Genomic DNA, 15,376 nt, shown 5'->3' with positions numbered 1-15,376 from the left:
CAGCCATGACACTTCCCGAAAAAAACTGTTCTTTTTTCACTTTTCTTCGATCGCTTGGATCAGATGTGTTTGCATTCTTTTCAATCTCTTAATCATTGCTCTTTTTCGATAATTTCTCTTCGTTCTTTTACTCTTTTTAGCACATTTTGCTCTTCCAGAAAATCTGTCGGTTATTATGCACTTTTGACCCCATAGTCTTTGAAAATGCCGCTGATTCGAAATTATGACTACTATGATCTCATCGAAGTGGCACCAGGCCCATCCCGACCAACTATGCCAGTAGTATCCAATCATAACTACTTTGGAAGCGCTCGACAAGTCCCATCAAAGGGTAAAATATACTATGGAAGAAATGAATGGAGAGGTGGAAATCTGAATTCAACGATTCACGATCCAACAGAGTTTGAAGAAATTGTTGATTTAAATGCGAATGATGCTGGAGACGATAAACGAAAAAAGAAACGATGGAGGGATCTTTTGTTTCCAACAAAAAATCGACACTCTTCTAGAAAAGACAAAGAAAACTCGAACGTCGCCGTGACGACTCGAAGCTTGTCATCCGTCTCCTTCAGATCTGAGAAACCTGAAAGAAGTCGGCGAAGAGAATCTGGATCACTCTCCCGACATCGATATATCCCACCACCCCCTCTACCAATGCCCCCACGAAGAGTCATGACGAGCGCATCAATTGTATATTCTGATGATGCGATGACGTCTTCTTCGTCGCACACAACCACAGACTATGACGATATGACTCCCGTACCATCTTATGTGATTTATCCAGCTTCTTCTATTGCTCATGCAAGACGAAATGGTTCAAAAGATGTAACTATTTTACCTGCGGTCTATATGGGACCGGGACGAAAAGCCGTGGGAACTAATCCTAAACTGTTCAGGAGTCCCACTTATCATCACGGTTGGTTTGTTTGGGAAAGAAAGAGCATTCAGAAAACCAAATTTAATTTTTTCAAAATCTAGAAATCGAGTACTAAACTATTTTTCTTTCAGATGCATTTGTCAATTCACATGAATGGACGTTAAGCAGGCTGGTCAGCGAAATGAAATTGGTACGTTGTTTTCTCCTTTATCATGCCGCATCCAAAGTTTCCGAATCTGGGATTTCTGGGCTCAGATAGATGTCCAAAGTGACCTAAAAATTCCAATTCGTAAAGTTGAAACCAGTGTCAGAAACCCCGCTAAAATTTGTACAAATTCACAGGGATTAACATGTGTTTTTGAGGGTCTCGATCCTGCTAGAGGTTACTCTCGCACTGGTTTTGACTGCGAATGGCAAATCCCATATTTGAAGATTTTGGACGCGGCATTAGACACAGCTACTGTACCCCTCACTTTGGGTGCTAAATAAGATAATAGGCTAGCAGAATATCTAGTTTATGACATATGGTGAATCGTAGCCCTGATAATATTTGTAGTTTGCTCAAAAGGTGTAGAGTGTATTCTTTCTGATGGTTGGGGTTATTAGAAGAACCCACCTTACGCAATTCCCTAATCCCCATGTCTTCCCTTCCCATTGTTCTTCTCCCTATTGCGTCGGATGGCGGGAAGGTGTTCGTTACAAATAGCGAGCTAGATAATATCATATTGTTGCCAAGGTCTTTTCACCTCTTTGAGCATCCCGATGGTGTTGACAAATAGATGATCGACGGATAACAAAAGGAAGAACAGGTGTCACTTGGCAAACTTCGAACTCATATGAGACATGCTTGGATATTGCTAATCTCTATTGCGTAGGAATACCAGATGTTTCCATTTTTGTTCGTTAGATTTTTGAAGAGGGTTGTCGTTCTGTGTCACTAGATACAACTAGCTATTATAGGCACCTGCGTACCAGAAAATAGGGTTGTTACATGATGATTCAAAGTGGCTATGTGGCATTCTTCAAAACAATTTGGAGGTTGTGTATCATGAAAGAATGCTAATTGAGTCGGTATTTTCTCAAAGGGAACACCCGTTACGCAATTCTTCCGTTCTCCTGGAGAAATAAGAAAAAAGAAACGCCGGATTTCCTCTCTCTCTCTTCTCACTTTCGGCTCTTTGATCTCCACTCTCAAAAATCCCATTACAGTACCCCTATACAGTACAAAACCTCAAATTTCTCTCTCATATAATAAAACTTTATGATCTCTTCATCAACCCTCCTAGTCGAGGAGTCCTAAATTCAAATTTTTTATGACAGTTGTCGCTGCTCTCTTTGCTTTCCTTTTGTTTCATTATTACAAAACACGGGAAGTGGTACAACCATAGGAACACCTGCGCGTGAAGGGAGGACCTTATACACAAAGCGACGTTCAAATGGCCCGTGCTAGTAAGACGGTTACTAAATTAAGAAATTAGAGTGATCTTTGGCCTCTTAGCTGGGAAACGGACCACTTGCTAGTTTTTTAGACCGCCTCCTAAAAAGAGAACAAACAAATGGAGAACGGGCTGAAAGGGGGTATTCACAAACAGAGGATTATTTCATCTTGACGCTCTGTGAACGTATCTGATACAGTTCGATATTTTGTACACTGGGGTTTTTAAATTAACTTTTCCCATTCGCTTCAAATTGAATACTGTTAAATCCTCATCATTTCTCCATTTTTTTCAAAGATTCAGACTTTGATATTTCTTTCATCTGGCCATCTAGTCCCATCTGCTTCTATCCTTCCTTCTGCCTCATAAGCATATTGCGTGCTCTCTCCCCCACGCAATACTTCTCTTTCTTCTGGTATACAACTTTACAATATCCCTGGTTAGCAGGTGTGGTCAAGGGCGGAGTCAGCTGTTTGGAGGTGTTGGCTCTCCTTTCTCTCCCCCACGTATCTTGCCGCGCGTTACCATCCTAAGAATGACGGTCCCTATTCTCCTAGACTTCCTTTACTGGTATAAAACATTCGATCCTTCTTCACCCTTTACTAAACATCCGAAGTGTCATATTGTTAGTTTTTAGTTTTATGCTTCTGGGAATGTGTTCCCATTGTACTTACAATAAACTTTTTTTGCAGGGAATCGTTGGAACATCACAATCCGGGAAGACAGCGCTGGTCCACAGATATCTAACTAACACGTACACACCAGACGAGAGCCCCGAAGGTAAGTTCTATCCGTTTTATGGTTCATATAATAAGCCTTATTTTTTGTAGGCGGTCGATTCAAGAAAGAAGTTGTGATCGAAGGGCAGAGTCACTTATTAATGATTCGTGACGAAGGACAGCAACACTTGGACGTACAGTTTTGTCAGTGGGTCGACGCCGTCGTCTTCGTCTACAACGTCTGCTCAATTCAAAGTTACGATAGTATCACTGCATTGGCTCATGAGATGAGCAAATTTAGGAATATCAGTGATCTACCGCTCATTTTGGTTGGAACCAAGGTTAGTTTTGAATCTAGAAAGTTGTCTAATTGTCCACAGGTGCGTACCATAAGGTACTCTGTCGGATGTTTGACGCAAAAATTAAATAGGATAAGATCTGGTGAAGTGCTAATCCGGACCAATCTGTCGTAAATTATTTATTATTTTCCGTATATAGATAGTTTCCTATATAAGATAAAAGCTCCCCCTATCCTAACCGATCGCTAATTCCAGGATCACGTCTCCGAAAGAAGAGCGCGAGTTATTACTGAAGACGAAGGACGGCAGTTGGCGGCACAAATGAAGAGGTGCTCGTATTTTGAGACGTGCAGTAACGTTGGATCGAATGTTGAACGAGTATTCAAAGAAGGTGAGTATTGTATAAAGAGCAGCCTAGTAAATGGGTCACATATAAACATAGGTAAACACTTTTATCGCCTTTTTTGTGTCATTTATCATTACCCCTTTTTTTTGCACCGTTTCCTCCCACACTTTGTGTTCGACAGTGAGTCAGAAAAGAACGTTGTATTTGTTTCTACATGTTCACTCCCAAAAAGCCAAGCTAGGTTATTTATTACGGTTGCACTTGAGGTGTGTTGGGTGAAGGTTGCGCCATACCCGATTTAATGGCACGTGCCCCACGTAATAATGGTTCATGACCCAAAACGGGGGCTATAACTTATGACGTAATATTAGATTACAATGGTAGGAGTCTACTAGGAGATGGCATCCTGTGAAGAATTCAAATTAGCATAGAAAGTTGCGTTTGTTCGTATTTAATTGACTTGCTAGAAGTCAAGAAATCGTGGTTGATCAAATACAAATGTTAGGAAAATCTCGTAGTAGATTTCAGGCCCATTTTTTGGAACATTTTCCTTTAAATTCAGGAAGATCTAAGTAGCTCCAGTTCCCCCAAAAACAGATGCTTGAAGAGAGCTCTCGTTGACCCTAATTTTCAAGTTCCTGTCTTTCTCTTTTGTCGGCAGAACACAGATAAAAACCAATGCGCCGACGACGATGAATCTTGACATTTCGAGAAATTAAAGTGTTTTCTGTGTGTTGAGGAGAGTTGAGTTTTCGAGTAGAACACGAGATGCAAACACCCATCGCACCACCACTGACGAAGTTTACGAAAGCAAATATTGCAATGTTCGTTGGGATGAGGATGCGATCTTTGGAGAGAGAAAAAATGTAGAGGAAAGAGTATCGGTGTCATTTAGTATTTTAGATGTGTTCGTTGGTTTTCAGATACGCTTTTCAATCCTTTTTTTTTGTGAAATTTGTTTTCCTTGAGAACTGTAGTTGTACTGTCCATGGCCCGTTTTTGTGTGTGAAATGATTATCTCGTCAAGTGATCCGGTTTTGACCAGCCACCGTCGAACAAAAGATACACGGATGTTGTATATTTTTCGGTTGGCAAGCCTAAATTTCGAGTAGCCTCACTGGCAAGTGTCATGAAATCGTCACAATTAGCAGCTGCTGCGCCATATCCGATGCTGACCTGCAAATCTGACCATGGCGTGGTGAAAAGACGCGAGTAAATAGACCACTGCTTTCACCAGCGCTTTTCGCTTTCCATCGTCACCTCTCTCCCTCCCCACCAAAAGAATTCAGAGAAGCGTGTCAATCCTCCTGCCGTAATTGTTCGGTGTGAATATCCGATGCTTCTTCACGCACACACCTTTTCATAACTAACCACCACTTCGGTAGTATTCGTCTTCTTCTTTCTAATGCTTGCTTCTTCCTTTCTTTTTTCATTCAACCACCGCATTTTCGTTTTCTGTCAAGTAGTCCGATAGAAGAATCCCCGTGGGAGTTAGTGTCCTTTTCTTGACTCCCAACGCAGTCTGAAGACAAAGTAGTTTTAGTCTAAAAACGACGAGAAAATCCCGTCGAAAAGAACACTGTTTTTATCTTATCTCGTTGATGACCCTGAATTTTAGGCAGTTCGAGATGGTTATCGTCGTCTTATATTTCAAAAAGTATTGCCTTCCTTCCCAATTCATACTTATTCAATCGCCTTCTTATTACAGCGTGCTGCAAAATCATCCAAAGTCGAATACGATCACAAGTGGGCAACGCGGCCGCCGCCACCACTTCACAAGCCAGAACGCCAACTCCCACGCATTCGGATAGTGGACGAAAAGACTACCAGGATCCACGATACATTTCGAATTCATTTGCGATGCCGTCCAACATGCGACCATCATTCCCCACCAACAATTCCACCCGACGAAACACAGTTCATCATCGGGAACAACCACCAACATCCAGGACTGCAAGTGAACGATCCATGTCTGCAATGCTCGGTGCTCCGTATGGAAATCGAATGGCGGCTGGTGTATCTCCTTCTGCTAGTCAGAAGTCAGTTCATTCGATTGCCAATGGTTGCTATTCAAGATCCTCGGCGGCACTGCTGGATTCAGACACCCCTGCCGTCAATTCGTACTTAATCGACTCGATGTCATCCGTCGGAGGAACTCCTTATCAGAATAGTTCGAATCAAGTATCAGCATCCACTTCTCATCTACCAACACCATCATCAACACCCAACACACAGAGAAAGAATAGAAGGATTTCCAATATATTTGTGAGTTATTCAAAATTTTGGTTTTTAAGCATTTATTTTGTTTTCAGAGACAAAAAGATCACCAAGAAGAGAAGTCCAAAATGATTGAATCGTTGAATCTCGGTATTGGACGGGCTATTCCGATCAAACAAGGGAATCTTTACAAGAAGAGTTCAAAGTCGGCGTTGAATCGGTAAGATTTTAAGAATATTTCAGACACCTCAATCTGTTTAAAAATTGTGATGGAATAAAATTCTAAACGAAACCTTTTTTTAGTGAATGGAAGAAGAAGTATGTGTGTCTGTATAACGACGGTCGTCTGACGTATCACAATAATCTGAAGGAGTACATGGACAAGACGGCACATGGAAAAGAAATGGATTTGAAGTTGGCCACTATTCGTATCACTGGACGACTCCATCCACTTCATTCACATCGAGTCGGAAACGCCGGATCATCAACCGAAGGCAGTGGAACGCCTACATTGAAAAGTTACGAACCAAGAAGAAGCGACGTGGGAATGGGTGCCAATTCAGGAGATGGAACGTCGGGTAATGGATCAGATGATGCGATCAAAGAGAATCAACGACAACAGTTCTCTCCACCGGTGATGCCTCAAACTGTTGCTGGAAAAAAGAAACGGGAATCGAGGAAAATCGGAACGAATTCGAAGCACAATGATGAGGAGGATGAATGTTTCGAAGTGATAAACAATTGTCTAATGAGATGGGAATTCTGTGCTGGATCGTTAGAAGAAAGAGATGAATGGATTCAAGCGATTGGTGGGGAGATCGAGAAATCTCTTGGAAAAGAAGTGGCAAATGCAAAGACGAACAATAGAGCAGTTGCTGATCGTCCGGATATTGCTGCTCTCCGATCCATACCTGGCAATGAAAAATGTGCGGATTGCGGAAATCCAGCCGCTGAATGGGCATCCATCAATCTGGGAATTGTCATTTGTATCGAATGTTCTGGAATCCATCGAAATCTAGGATCTCATATTTCGAAAGTTCGAGGTTTGGAGTTGGACCAATGGCCTGTGGAACATTTGGCTGTGATGCAAGCGATAGGGAATGATAAAGCGAACGATATGTGGGAGCACAAGCTAGCAAATGAAAGGAAACCGGTGCCTGAGAGTTCTCGAGATGAAAAAGAACGATTCATCGATCGGAAATACGTCCAGAAAGCGTTCCTGAAGCCAATTCCATCTGGCGAATCAGTCACTTCTCAACTAATTTCTGCGGTTTTGGCACGTGATGTGATGTCTCTGAATGTATTGCTGGCCAACGGATTGACAGTGGATGAGATCAACACGACAACTAAAGATGGACGGACGGTTCTTCATTTGGCTGCTAGTATCGGCAGTGTCGAATTGGCTCAGCTGCTCATTTGGGTAAATTTATTTACTGTCAAGTTGTTTTTCTAATTTTTATTAATTTTCAGCACAATGCTGATACGCGCATTTTGGACAATAATGGAAGATCCTGTCTGTTCTATGCTCGATCCAACGGATTCAGAGATGTATTTGATATGTTGGTCACTGCTGGTCTCTCTCCTGATTACGGTTTGCCACAAGAGAACAATGACTACTCACAACTGCCAGAGGTAAACATATTTATCATAAAACCTGTATTAGAAGGGCCCTTCTATTACAGGGGCCCTTCAATTATTTGAGCAAGTTTCTTTTAAATCAAAAAAAGTGTTTCAACAAATTTCTATCAAATTTTGAAGTTCTCGGAATACTGAAAACGTAAGGACCTTATTTACAGGGGCCTTTCTATTTTTCCAAGCCCCTTTCGGAGGGCCCTTCTATTAGAGGGGCCTTTCTATTAAAGGGCCCCTTCTATTAGAGAGACCCTTCTAATAAATTGACGTTTTATAAGGGGACATTTTAATACATGTTTTACAGAAATTCTCAAAATAACACAAATTTCTAACTTTTAAAAATTTCAGTTCTCTGCAATGGGTTCCACATCGAATCGCGAGTATTCCATTTCTGGAGACGACACCTACTCCCTCCGTCGGATATCCATGGCTCCTCCACAAGTTCCAGCCCGTCGATATCTTCCCCAACAACCGGAACTTGATGAAACGAGTGTCATTTGAAGATATCCTCTAGTTTTAGTGCATTTCTTGTTCATATCAGCTCCAGTTCTCTAGTCAATTATCCGCTTAGTTCACTTTTCACCCTTTTTCCATCAGATCTCTTCGTCTCTAGTGTTGCCTTATCCTGCCTTTCAATTTCGCTTCACTTTCTGTCACTTTCCACCTCTCTCATTCTTATTTTTTCCAGAAAAGTCACCCTGTCGCTGATCATTCGCATCCTGTTTTCTCTGTCTCTCACTGTTTCATTTTTTAAATCTTTCTCATCTTTGCATTCGATATCCGTTTAATATGTAAGAATTATGCTCTTTCCGTGTTTTTTTGTGTACAATTTATTATCATGGATCTTTCAATTTGTTTTTATTCAAAAGTAAAATCACAAATTTAAATTTAAAATTATTAAAAATCGGGTCACATTGTTATTTTTGAAAAGACTTATACCAAATTCACGACCCAAAACATGAAAATCCACGCTTTTTCCATCAAATTCTTGCACTTGTCTAGTGAGAGACGAACAGTTTCAAAAAAAATAGCCTCGAGCCAACATTATCATAAAAGATGATGTCTTCGGATGAAACGGACGATGTGCTGCCGAGAGAAGATGAAATGCTGAAAACAAAAAAAGACAAGTACAAAGTGATCGCCCTGCTTGGAAAAGGAGGATACGGAGCAGTCTATTCGGTGCTTCGTCAGAGTGATATGGAGAAGTTCGCGATTAAATGTGAGAAGGCGTCGGCTGGAAAGAAGGTTCTTCTGATGGATTGTAATGTGATGAAAGGCGCGATTCAAATAAAGAGTCGTCATTTTTGTACGGTTTTGGATCGAGCAAACGTCAAGGATCGATTCAATTTCGTGGTTATGAAATTGATCGGAAAGAATTTGTGGGATTTGAGACAAGACCGTCCGGATGGTAGATTCTCGTTGGGTACAGCATTGAAGGCTGCCGCGCAGTGTTTGGTGTCTATCGAACATCTCCATAGTGTGAGTCAAGAAATGGATGGTATTATAATAGAGGAGTCTGACTAAAAAAAAGTTTGCATTTGCGAAAAAAACCAAATTGTCGATAAGCGCCGTTGAAAATAAAAAAAGATGGCGAATAGGGACGAGGATTTGAATTCACGCGCAGTAAGAAACCTTGGCCACAGCGACGGGACGCGTTCTTTACATAGCAACTTTTCAGGATTTTTTTTCGCTTTTATCTCCGATCCATTAAAGGAAGCCAGCCGTCGCCATGGCCTAGGTTAAATATAGATTTTGAAGAAATATAGATTTTGAAAGAAATTATGGCAGGGCCCGCGAAGGCCCGGCAAAGGCCCGGATTACAAGTATGAAAAAAATAAATAATTCAAAAAATCAAGAGTTCAAAAATTCAAAAATCCAGATTTTAAAAAATCAACTTTAAAAGCACAATATTCCCTTTAAATGGCGTTTTTCGAAGATTTTCAGTTTGGATATCTTCATCGAGACATCAAACCAGGAAATTTCGCAGCGGGAAGAACCGAATCCAACGAGCACCACACAATCTTCATGCTCGACTTTGGTCTCTGTCGTGAATTCGTGAAACGAGCCGAAGGTAAAGATATGAGAGCTCCACGTGGTACTGCTCCATTCAGAGGAACAACTCGGTATGCTCCACTGGCTGCAATGCTCCAACAGGATCAATCAAGAAAAGATGATATTGAATCGTGGTTGTATATGGTTGTTGAATGGACTTCTGGAGGTCTTCCATGGCGGAAATTGAAGGCTCATGATCGTGAAAAAGTGCTCACTTACAAGCAAGATGTGAGAACGAAGCCGGATATTCTGGATGATTTCTTTTATAATTGTCCAAAGAAAGAGTTTAACAGAATTCTGAAGGTCCTTAGATTGTGAGAATTTCCAGAAATATGATTTTGCTTGCAGTACGTCGATTCTCTTGGCTACTACGCAGTTCCTGACTATAAATTCATCTACTACTGTGTTCAACACGCTGCAACTGCCAACAAAATCAAGGATGATGATCCGATCGATTGGGATCCAGACCGCCCGTATTTCGGACCTGTTGAATGTCCAGGAGATGGGAAAGTGATCGATTTGGATGTGGAAGGTGGTGCATCGACCAAAGACTTCTCGAAGAAGCAGGCAAAAGAAAAAGAATTGAAGGAGAAGGATAAGAGTGATGAGACTAGAAAGGCCAAGAAGAAATCTGTAGCATCACCGAACAAGGAGAAGACAGAGATCAGGGATGTGAAGAAGTGATATAGGACTATAATTTTTTGTAATTGAATAAAATCTTGCTATTTTTTCGTTGCAGTAATAATAAGCATGATGAAGTGGGAAAGTTTTATGGAAAGGGTGGAAACGGAAAATTTAGACTCGATTATTTTTTTATGAGGCTTTGTACAAAATACACAGAAATACACAGAAAATACACAGAAAATACAAAATACAGCTAGACTTTTTACTTCGATTTTTTTATTCCTAATTTTTAAACGATTTTTTTTCATTTAAAAGTTTTCATTTCTTTTTTCAAATTATTAATTGGGTACGAAAAATCGAAATGTAAAATTGGGAATGAAAAAAACCGAAGCGAAAAAAAATGGAAATAAAGATTTGGGAAAAAAAATCAAAGCGAACAATTTTTGAATAAAAGAATCGAAGTAACAAATTGGGAATGAAAAAATTGAAATGAAAAATTGGGATTCATTTAAAAAATCGAAGTGAAAATTTGGGAATTGCTAAAATGAAAATGAAAATTGGGAAACAAAAAAACCGCAGTGAAAAATCATTGCAGATTTGATGTCACTATGACTATGGCAAAGGTTTATAGTTAAGGTTAACACAAAAAAACGTTTTCTCGTTATTTACCAAGTTTGAAAAATAAAGGTTTTGTTAATACAAAAGTTGGAAATAGAGTATTTTTGTGATGAGTTTCAGGCTGGCAAGAAGTCATTTCTCATTGGTTTTTGTTTTCCTTCACAGACTCACCAACCCAAAGGTTTTCTAAAGACATCTATTATGCTTGTCTGAGAAAAAAAAGGTTAGAGAGTTTTTTTTGCAGTCTGAATACGGTAGCGATATCGAAGCGGAGAGCCTAAATAGCACATATTAAGTGGAGACGCAGACACTTTTTCTCTGCGTCTCAACCTTTTTTCTCAGACAAGCATAATAAGCTCAGCTCACTGGGCTTACTTTCTAGAAAAAAAATAGAAAAAAAACAATAAATTGGACACTGAATTAACTTTTTTTCAATTGTTTTTATACTGCTGATTCGGATGCATTGGTCCCTAGGATTCTAGAATCCCGGGATTCCAGAAATGTTCAGTCCGGAGTCTAAATTTTATAAGGCAGAATCCGTTATCCTTACACTGTACGTCAATACTGTCACTACCTATTTACGCCATTTTCAATGAAGACAGGCATTATTACAACTCAGACAAGAATAAAAATAATATGTATTTTGCCGTTCTAGCGCACCTTTTCGACCACTCTCAATTTTCTACATTTTAAGCTATTTTAAGGCTTATTTTTAACATAAACAAGTCTTACCTCTTCAAAAATGTGTAATTTTAAACAATTTTCAAAAATGGTAAAAAGGTCGAAATGTGCAATCTTAAAAATGTGGTCGAAATCCAGTGGTCGAAATGGTCGAAATACTGCGCTAGAACGGTGAATAAAAAAATGCTAAATAAATGGCGGAGCTAGAGGCCATTGAAAAATCTGAAGCCATTGACCAACATTAATCTCGAAGAGTTTGTAAAAGTAAAGGTTCTTTCACTTAAGAGCCCAACTTAGTTATAGGTAAGCCTTGTGGTTGTATGTCTGTCTTTTTATTAATAATAAGCTTATCATAGCTCATTAATACTGAATTTATTGATGATGATGCAAGGATGTGAGATAAAATGATAAAAGCAAGATATAGAAAGAAGAATGGGGAAAAATACAAATTAATTAGGCTTGTGTAGAAACACGGAGTATTATAAAAGAATCTAGAACAAAAGAACTACTAAAGTACTGTGGTTTTTGATTACGATTATAAATACTATTCTAATCCTAGAAAAACGATGAACATGATAAACGAAACTACTGAAAAGCTAAACATATCGAGTCATAATTCAATTTGATGTCTTGAAGATAATTTTCTACGTCATTTGTAGCAGTCCCGAACTTTATTCCATCTTCCCGTAATTCGCTTTTCTCAATACCAATGATATCGCTTGTTATGCTTTTGATTCGACTCCAATGGGGCAGGGCATCCTTGACAATTTTCATCCTCTCTTCATGGCCTATTTCAGTGAGAATTTCATTGGCTTTTCCTAGTCCACCAAAGTTGCTCTTATTCTTCAAATCATCGAGCATTCTCCGTCGTAGAAAGTTGTCAGTATCCGGAACGTAAAAATCAATGATAGACAGGGCTTTCTCCTTGGTTGAACCAATGTTTCCCTCATTCAAGTCGCGTATGCCAAGGATAAGTGAGAGCAGGTAAGCCTGAAATGGATTTTATTTAAATAAGTATTTAAAGTATTTTTAATTAAAAATTATTTAAAATGTATCACCTCAACAATTACTTTATTTTGCAGAACAACATCCTAAGTTTGTCCAGCTCTTTGAATTCTTTGACTTCCTTAGTTGCAATGTAGTGAGTGTATGTCGATGCATCATAGAATGGGAAGAATACAACAGGTCCAACTCCAATATGTTCGAGAAGTCGATATGCGAACATTTCGCGAAGATCCGGCAGGTGTCGCTTTGATGCATTTTGCAGGGAAATTGAAGAACCGGCGTGATGATAAGTTCATATAGTAAAGTGTCTCTTCTCCATTGCAAGTGACAGTCACCACAATCCCTGCTCGACTACCGCCTTGCTTAGGCTTAAAGCTTATTGTTGAATTGGGAAACATCTTGGTGAAGAATTTTGTAGCGCTTTGTTCAAAAGCGTTTCGCGTTCGGTCGACAAACCTGAAATGCGAATATCATTATTTTGTCAATATTTTTAAAAGGAATTGAACAAATTAGCAAACCTCATCATTTGACCGATAGTGTCGGTCCAAACTGTCACAAAGTTGACGTAGGCTTCGAAAAATCCGGAATCCTCGAGTTTTTGTGAATTGGCTATAGCTCTTTGCGCACATTTTGTTCGTTCAGGTTTTCCTTTTTTGATATCCTTGGCGCTGTCACAAAGCAACAAATACGCACGCCAGGATTCTAGAAGATAATGTTTCTGAAATACATTTTTAAAAATTTACTGATAGGTGATAGGGGTGATAGGTGACCTTAAATTCCAAAAATTATACATCCTAACAATAAATAGTAAATTCTTAAATGTAAAAATTCAACTTACGACAACAATTTCTTCGCCAAACTTGATGTCCTGAATGGGACGCTCAACAACGGGAAGATCTTCACCACGTAATTGGAGTTGTTGAAACTTGGGTGGAATATGTGTCACAGATTGAATTTCCTTCTTTAGGTCAACATAAGGAATCTGAAAATATACAAATAAAATATGTTAATAGGAATAAATTATCGAAGTAAAACCTTATTATCCACTTTGATACCCTTGAACAAACGATCGTCGTTTTCTCCAACCAATCGAATTGTGATCGCAGTCATGTCTGAAATCAAAGAATAATGGAAAAAGTAACGTCATGTAAAATCACGAAGTCAATGCAAACTACGGAAGAAAAGCAAGTCTCTTTTCTATTCACAAAGGTTTATGGAAGAATGCGATGCTGGCTGTCTCTCGCTTTCCTCTGCGTCTCTGCCTTCCACTCTAGCCCAACGCGTTTGCGTTGTACTCGATCACAGTGAGGAAGAGAAAAGAAGGACACACAAAGAGAAAGGGAACATTGCTGACCTTTATACGTCACACCAAAGGAAAGAACAGAAGGAGAAAGAGAGAACTCGACGAATTTGGTCACACCCTAACCTTCTCGAAGGTACTGGCAAAACAAGTATGAAAGAATGAGGTGTATCATTTGAGAAAGATTTACGTCGCAGAATTTCTTCAGTTTTTGTGTTGTTATTTCATTTTCAAGATGATTTTCAAGCAAAGTTCAATATTTTCTTCTAAGATGGGAATGCTTTTCGTGTCAAGAAATCTCTACTTCTCCATAGAAAGTGTAAAAGTGAACAGAAAGAACTGGTAAGTCTTTTTTTGTATGATATACTAGATTATTAATTATTTGCAGGTTTTACTACAAAATCAATTTAACGAAATTTGTCGAGACGGCATTTGGGTAGTGAACCCCTGTCCGTCTCGGAAACCAGAAAGACAGTTAAACAAAGAAAGAATGAGACATTCAACACTCAAACTTTATTAAAACGAACTTTTGGAGGAACACAATTTGGTGGCTTCTTCATCAACTGGATCCTTCGACATCTTAGATCCTTGGGATAGACGAGATGGCGACTTTCTTGCAGTACTCAGAGAACTAAATCTTATTCCTTCACATAAACTTCACATCGACCGTTCCACGTAGCAAATACGATTTGTTATAAGATTTAGGTAACATAAGGAGACGGTCACGTAACTTGGAAATCCATACGAACTGATTCCTTCAGATAGCTCGTAGAACAAAGCAAGAGATGTTGAATATTATTTAGATATCCTCAGATAGGCTAGAGAGTTTCCACAGTTTGGAATTATTCTTACAACTTAAGATGGGCTTACAATTAAAGAATACAATAATGCCAATAGCATAAAGTTGTGGAAGTAATGTACGATACATTACTTCCGCAACACTGGGGGGGACGAAGAAAGAACTTCATTAGAAGTTCTTTGGTTTAGACGACCTTTAGCTTTTCGTGGCAAAAACGGACGAGTCCGTTGAACAGCCGGTTGCTGCGACTTAATTCCTTTTTCTACAGTTCTTTCGATAGTAGGGACGCGAGCAGTAGTGTCTTCAACAACCTCAGTCTCCACTTGTTCTTCTGATAAACCATCGTCTGATATTTCCAGTGGAATGATTTGATTAACTGCTTTTTCAAGGACGTGTTTTCCTACCTTCACTTTTACAGAACGCACTATCTTATCCGACGAGTAGCACAATTCTGTGATTAGCCCTATTGGCCATTTTTGTCTCTGAACGAGCTGTGTCTTGATGAGTACAACTTGACCAGGTGTCGGCGAATGTTTGGAGTGAGATGTGTCCTTCATATAATACTTGCGCAGCATCGTGAAATATTCTTCTGCAAAACATCTCCACAAGTGATCTTTCATAGCTGACATAGATTGCAAAAGAGCCCGAGTGGCTTGTTCGGTTTTTCCATTGGTCACCAAGTCCATAACAGTTTTGTTATTCTCCGGAAGAAAAACTCGTCCATTTGGAATCAAAAAATCGACAGGTCTAATGGCAAGAGAATCCGATACA

General features: G+C 39.5%; 3 protein-coding genes across 3 annotated transcripts; 2 read left to right on the top strand and 1 right to left on the bottom strand.

The window, feature by feature from the left end:
* Window positions 1–204: 204 nt before the first annotated feature.
* On the top strand, window positions 205–8,027 carry Cbr-cnt-2 (the record flags this gene model as incomplete). Its single annotated transcript, XM_045243738.1, has 11 exons — window positions 205–916; window positions 1,009–1,067; window positions 3,006–3,093; window positions 3,144–3,373; window positions 3,587–3,722; window positions 3,867–3,918; window positions 5,306–5,942; window positions 5,990–6,114; window positions 6,198–7,329; window positions 7,365–7,526; window positions 7,875–8,027. The coding sequence occupies 11 exons, from the start codon at window positions 205–207 to the stop codon at window positions 8,025–8,027; spliced, it is 3,486 nt and encodes a 1,161-aa protein (XP_045096450.1).
* Window positions 8,028–8,582: 555 nt separating this feature from the next.
* On the top strand, window positions 8,583–10,262 carry CBG18341 (the record flags this gene model as incomplete). Its single annotated transcript, XM_045243737.1, has 3 exons — window positions 8,583–9,005; window positions 9,471–9,881; window positions 9,927–10,262. 3 exons carry the CDS (start codon window positions 8,583–8,585, stop codon window positions 10,260–10,262), a joined length of 1,170 nt encoding a protein of 389 aa, XP_045096451.1.
* A 1,824-nt stretch (window positions 10,263–12,086) lies between these two features.
* CBG18342 lies at window positions 12,087–13,616 on the bottom strand (the record flags this gene model as incomplete). The annotated part of the gene is made up of 5 exons (XM_045243736.1): window positions 12,087–12,491; window positions 12,725–12,962; window positions 13,025–13,224; window positions 13,345–13,488; window positions 13,542–13,616. The coding sequence occupies 5 exons, from the start codon at window positions 13,614–13,616 to the stop codon at window positions 12,087–12,089; spliced, it is 1,062 nt and encodes a 353-aa protein (XP_045096452.1).
* Window positions 13,617–15,376: the final 1,760 nt, after the last annotated feature.

This window comes from Caenorhabditis briggsae, assembly GCF_000004555.2.
Source record: "Caenorhabditis briggsae complete genome, chrIII, whole genome shotgun sequence".
NCBI classification, from domain to species: Eukaryota; Metazoa; Nematoda; class Chromadorea; order Rhabditida; family Rhabditidae; genus Caenorhabditis; species Caenorhabditis briggsae.
This window is presented reverse-complemented; position numbering and strand designations above follow the sequence as displayed.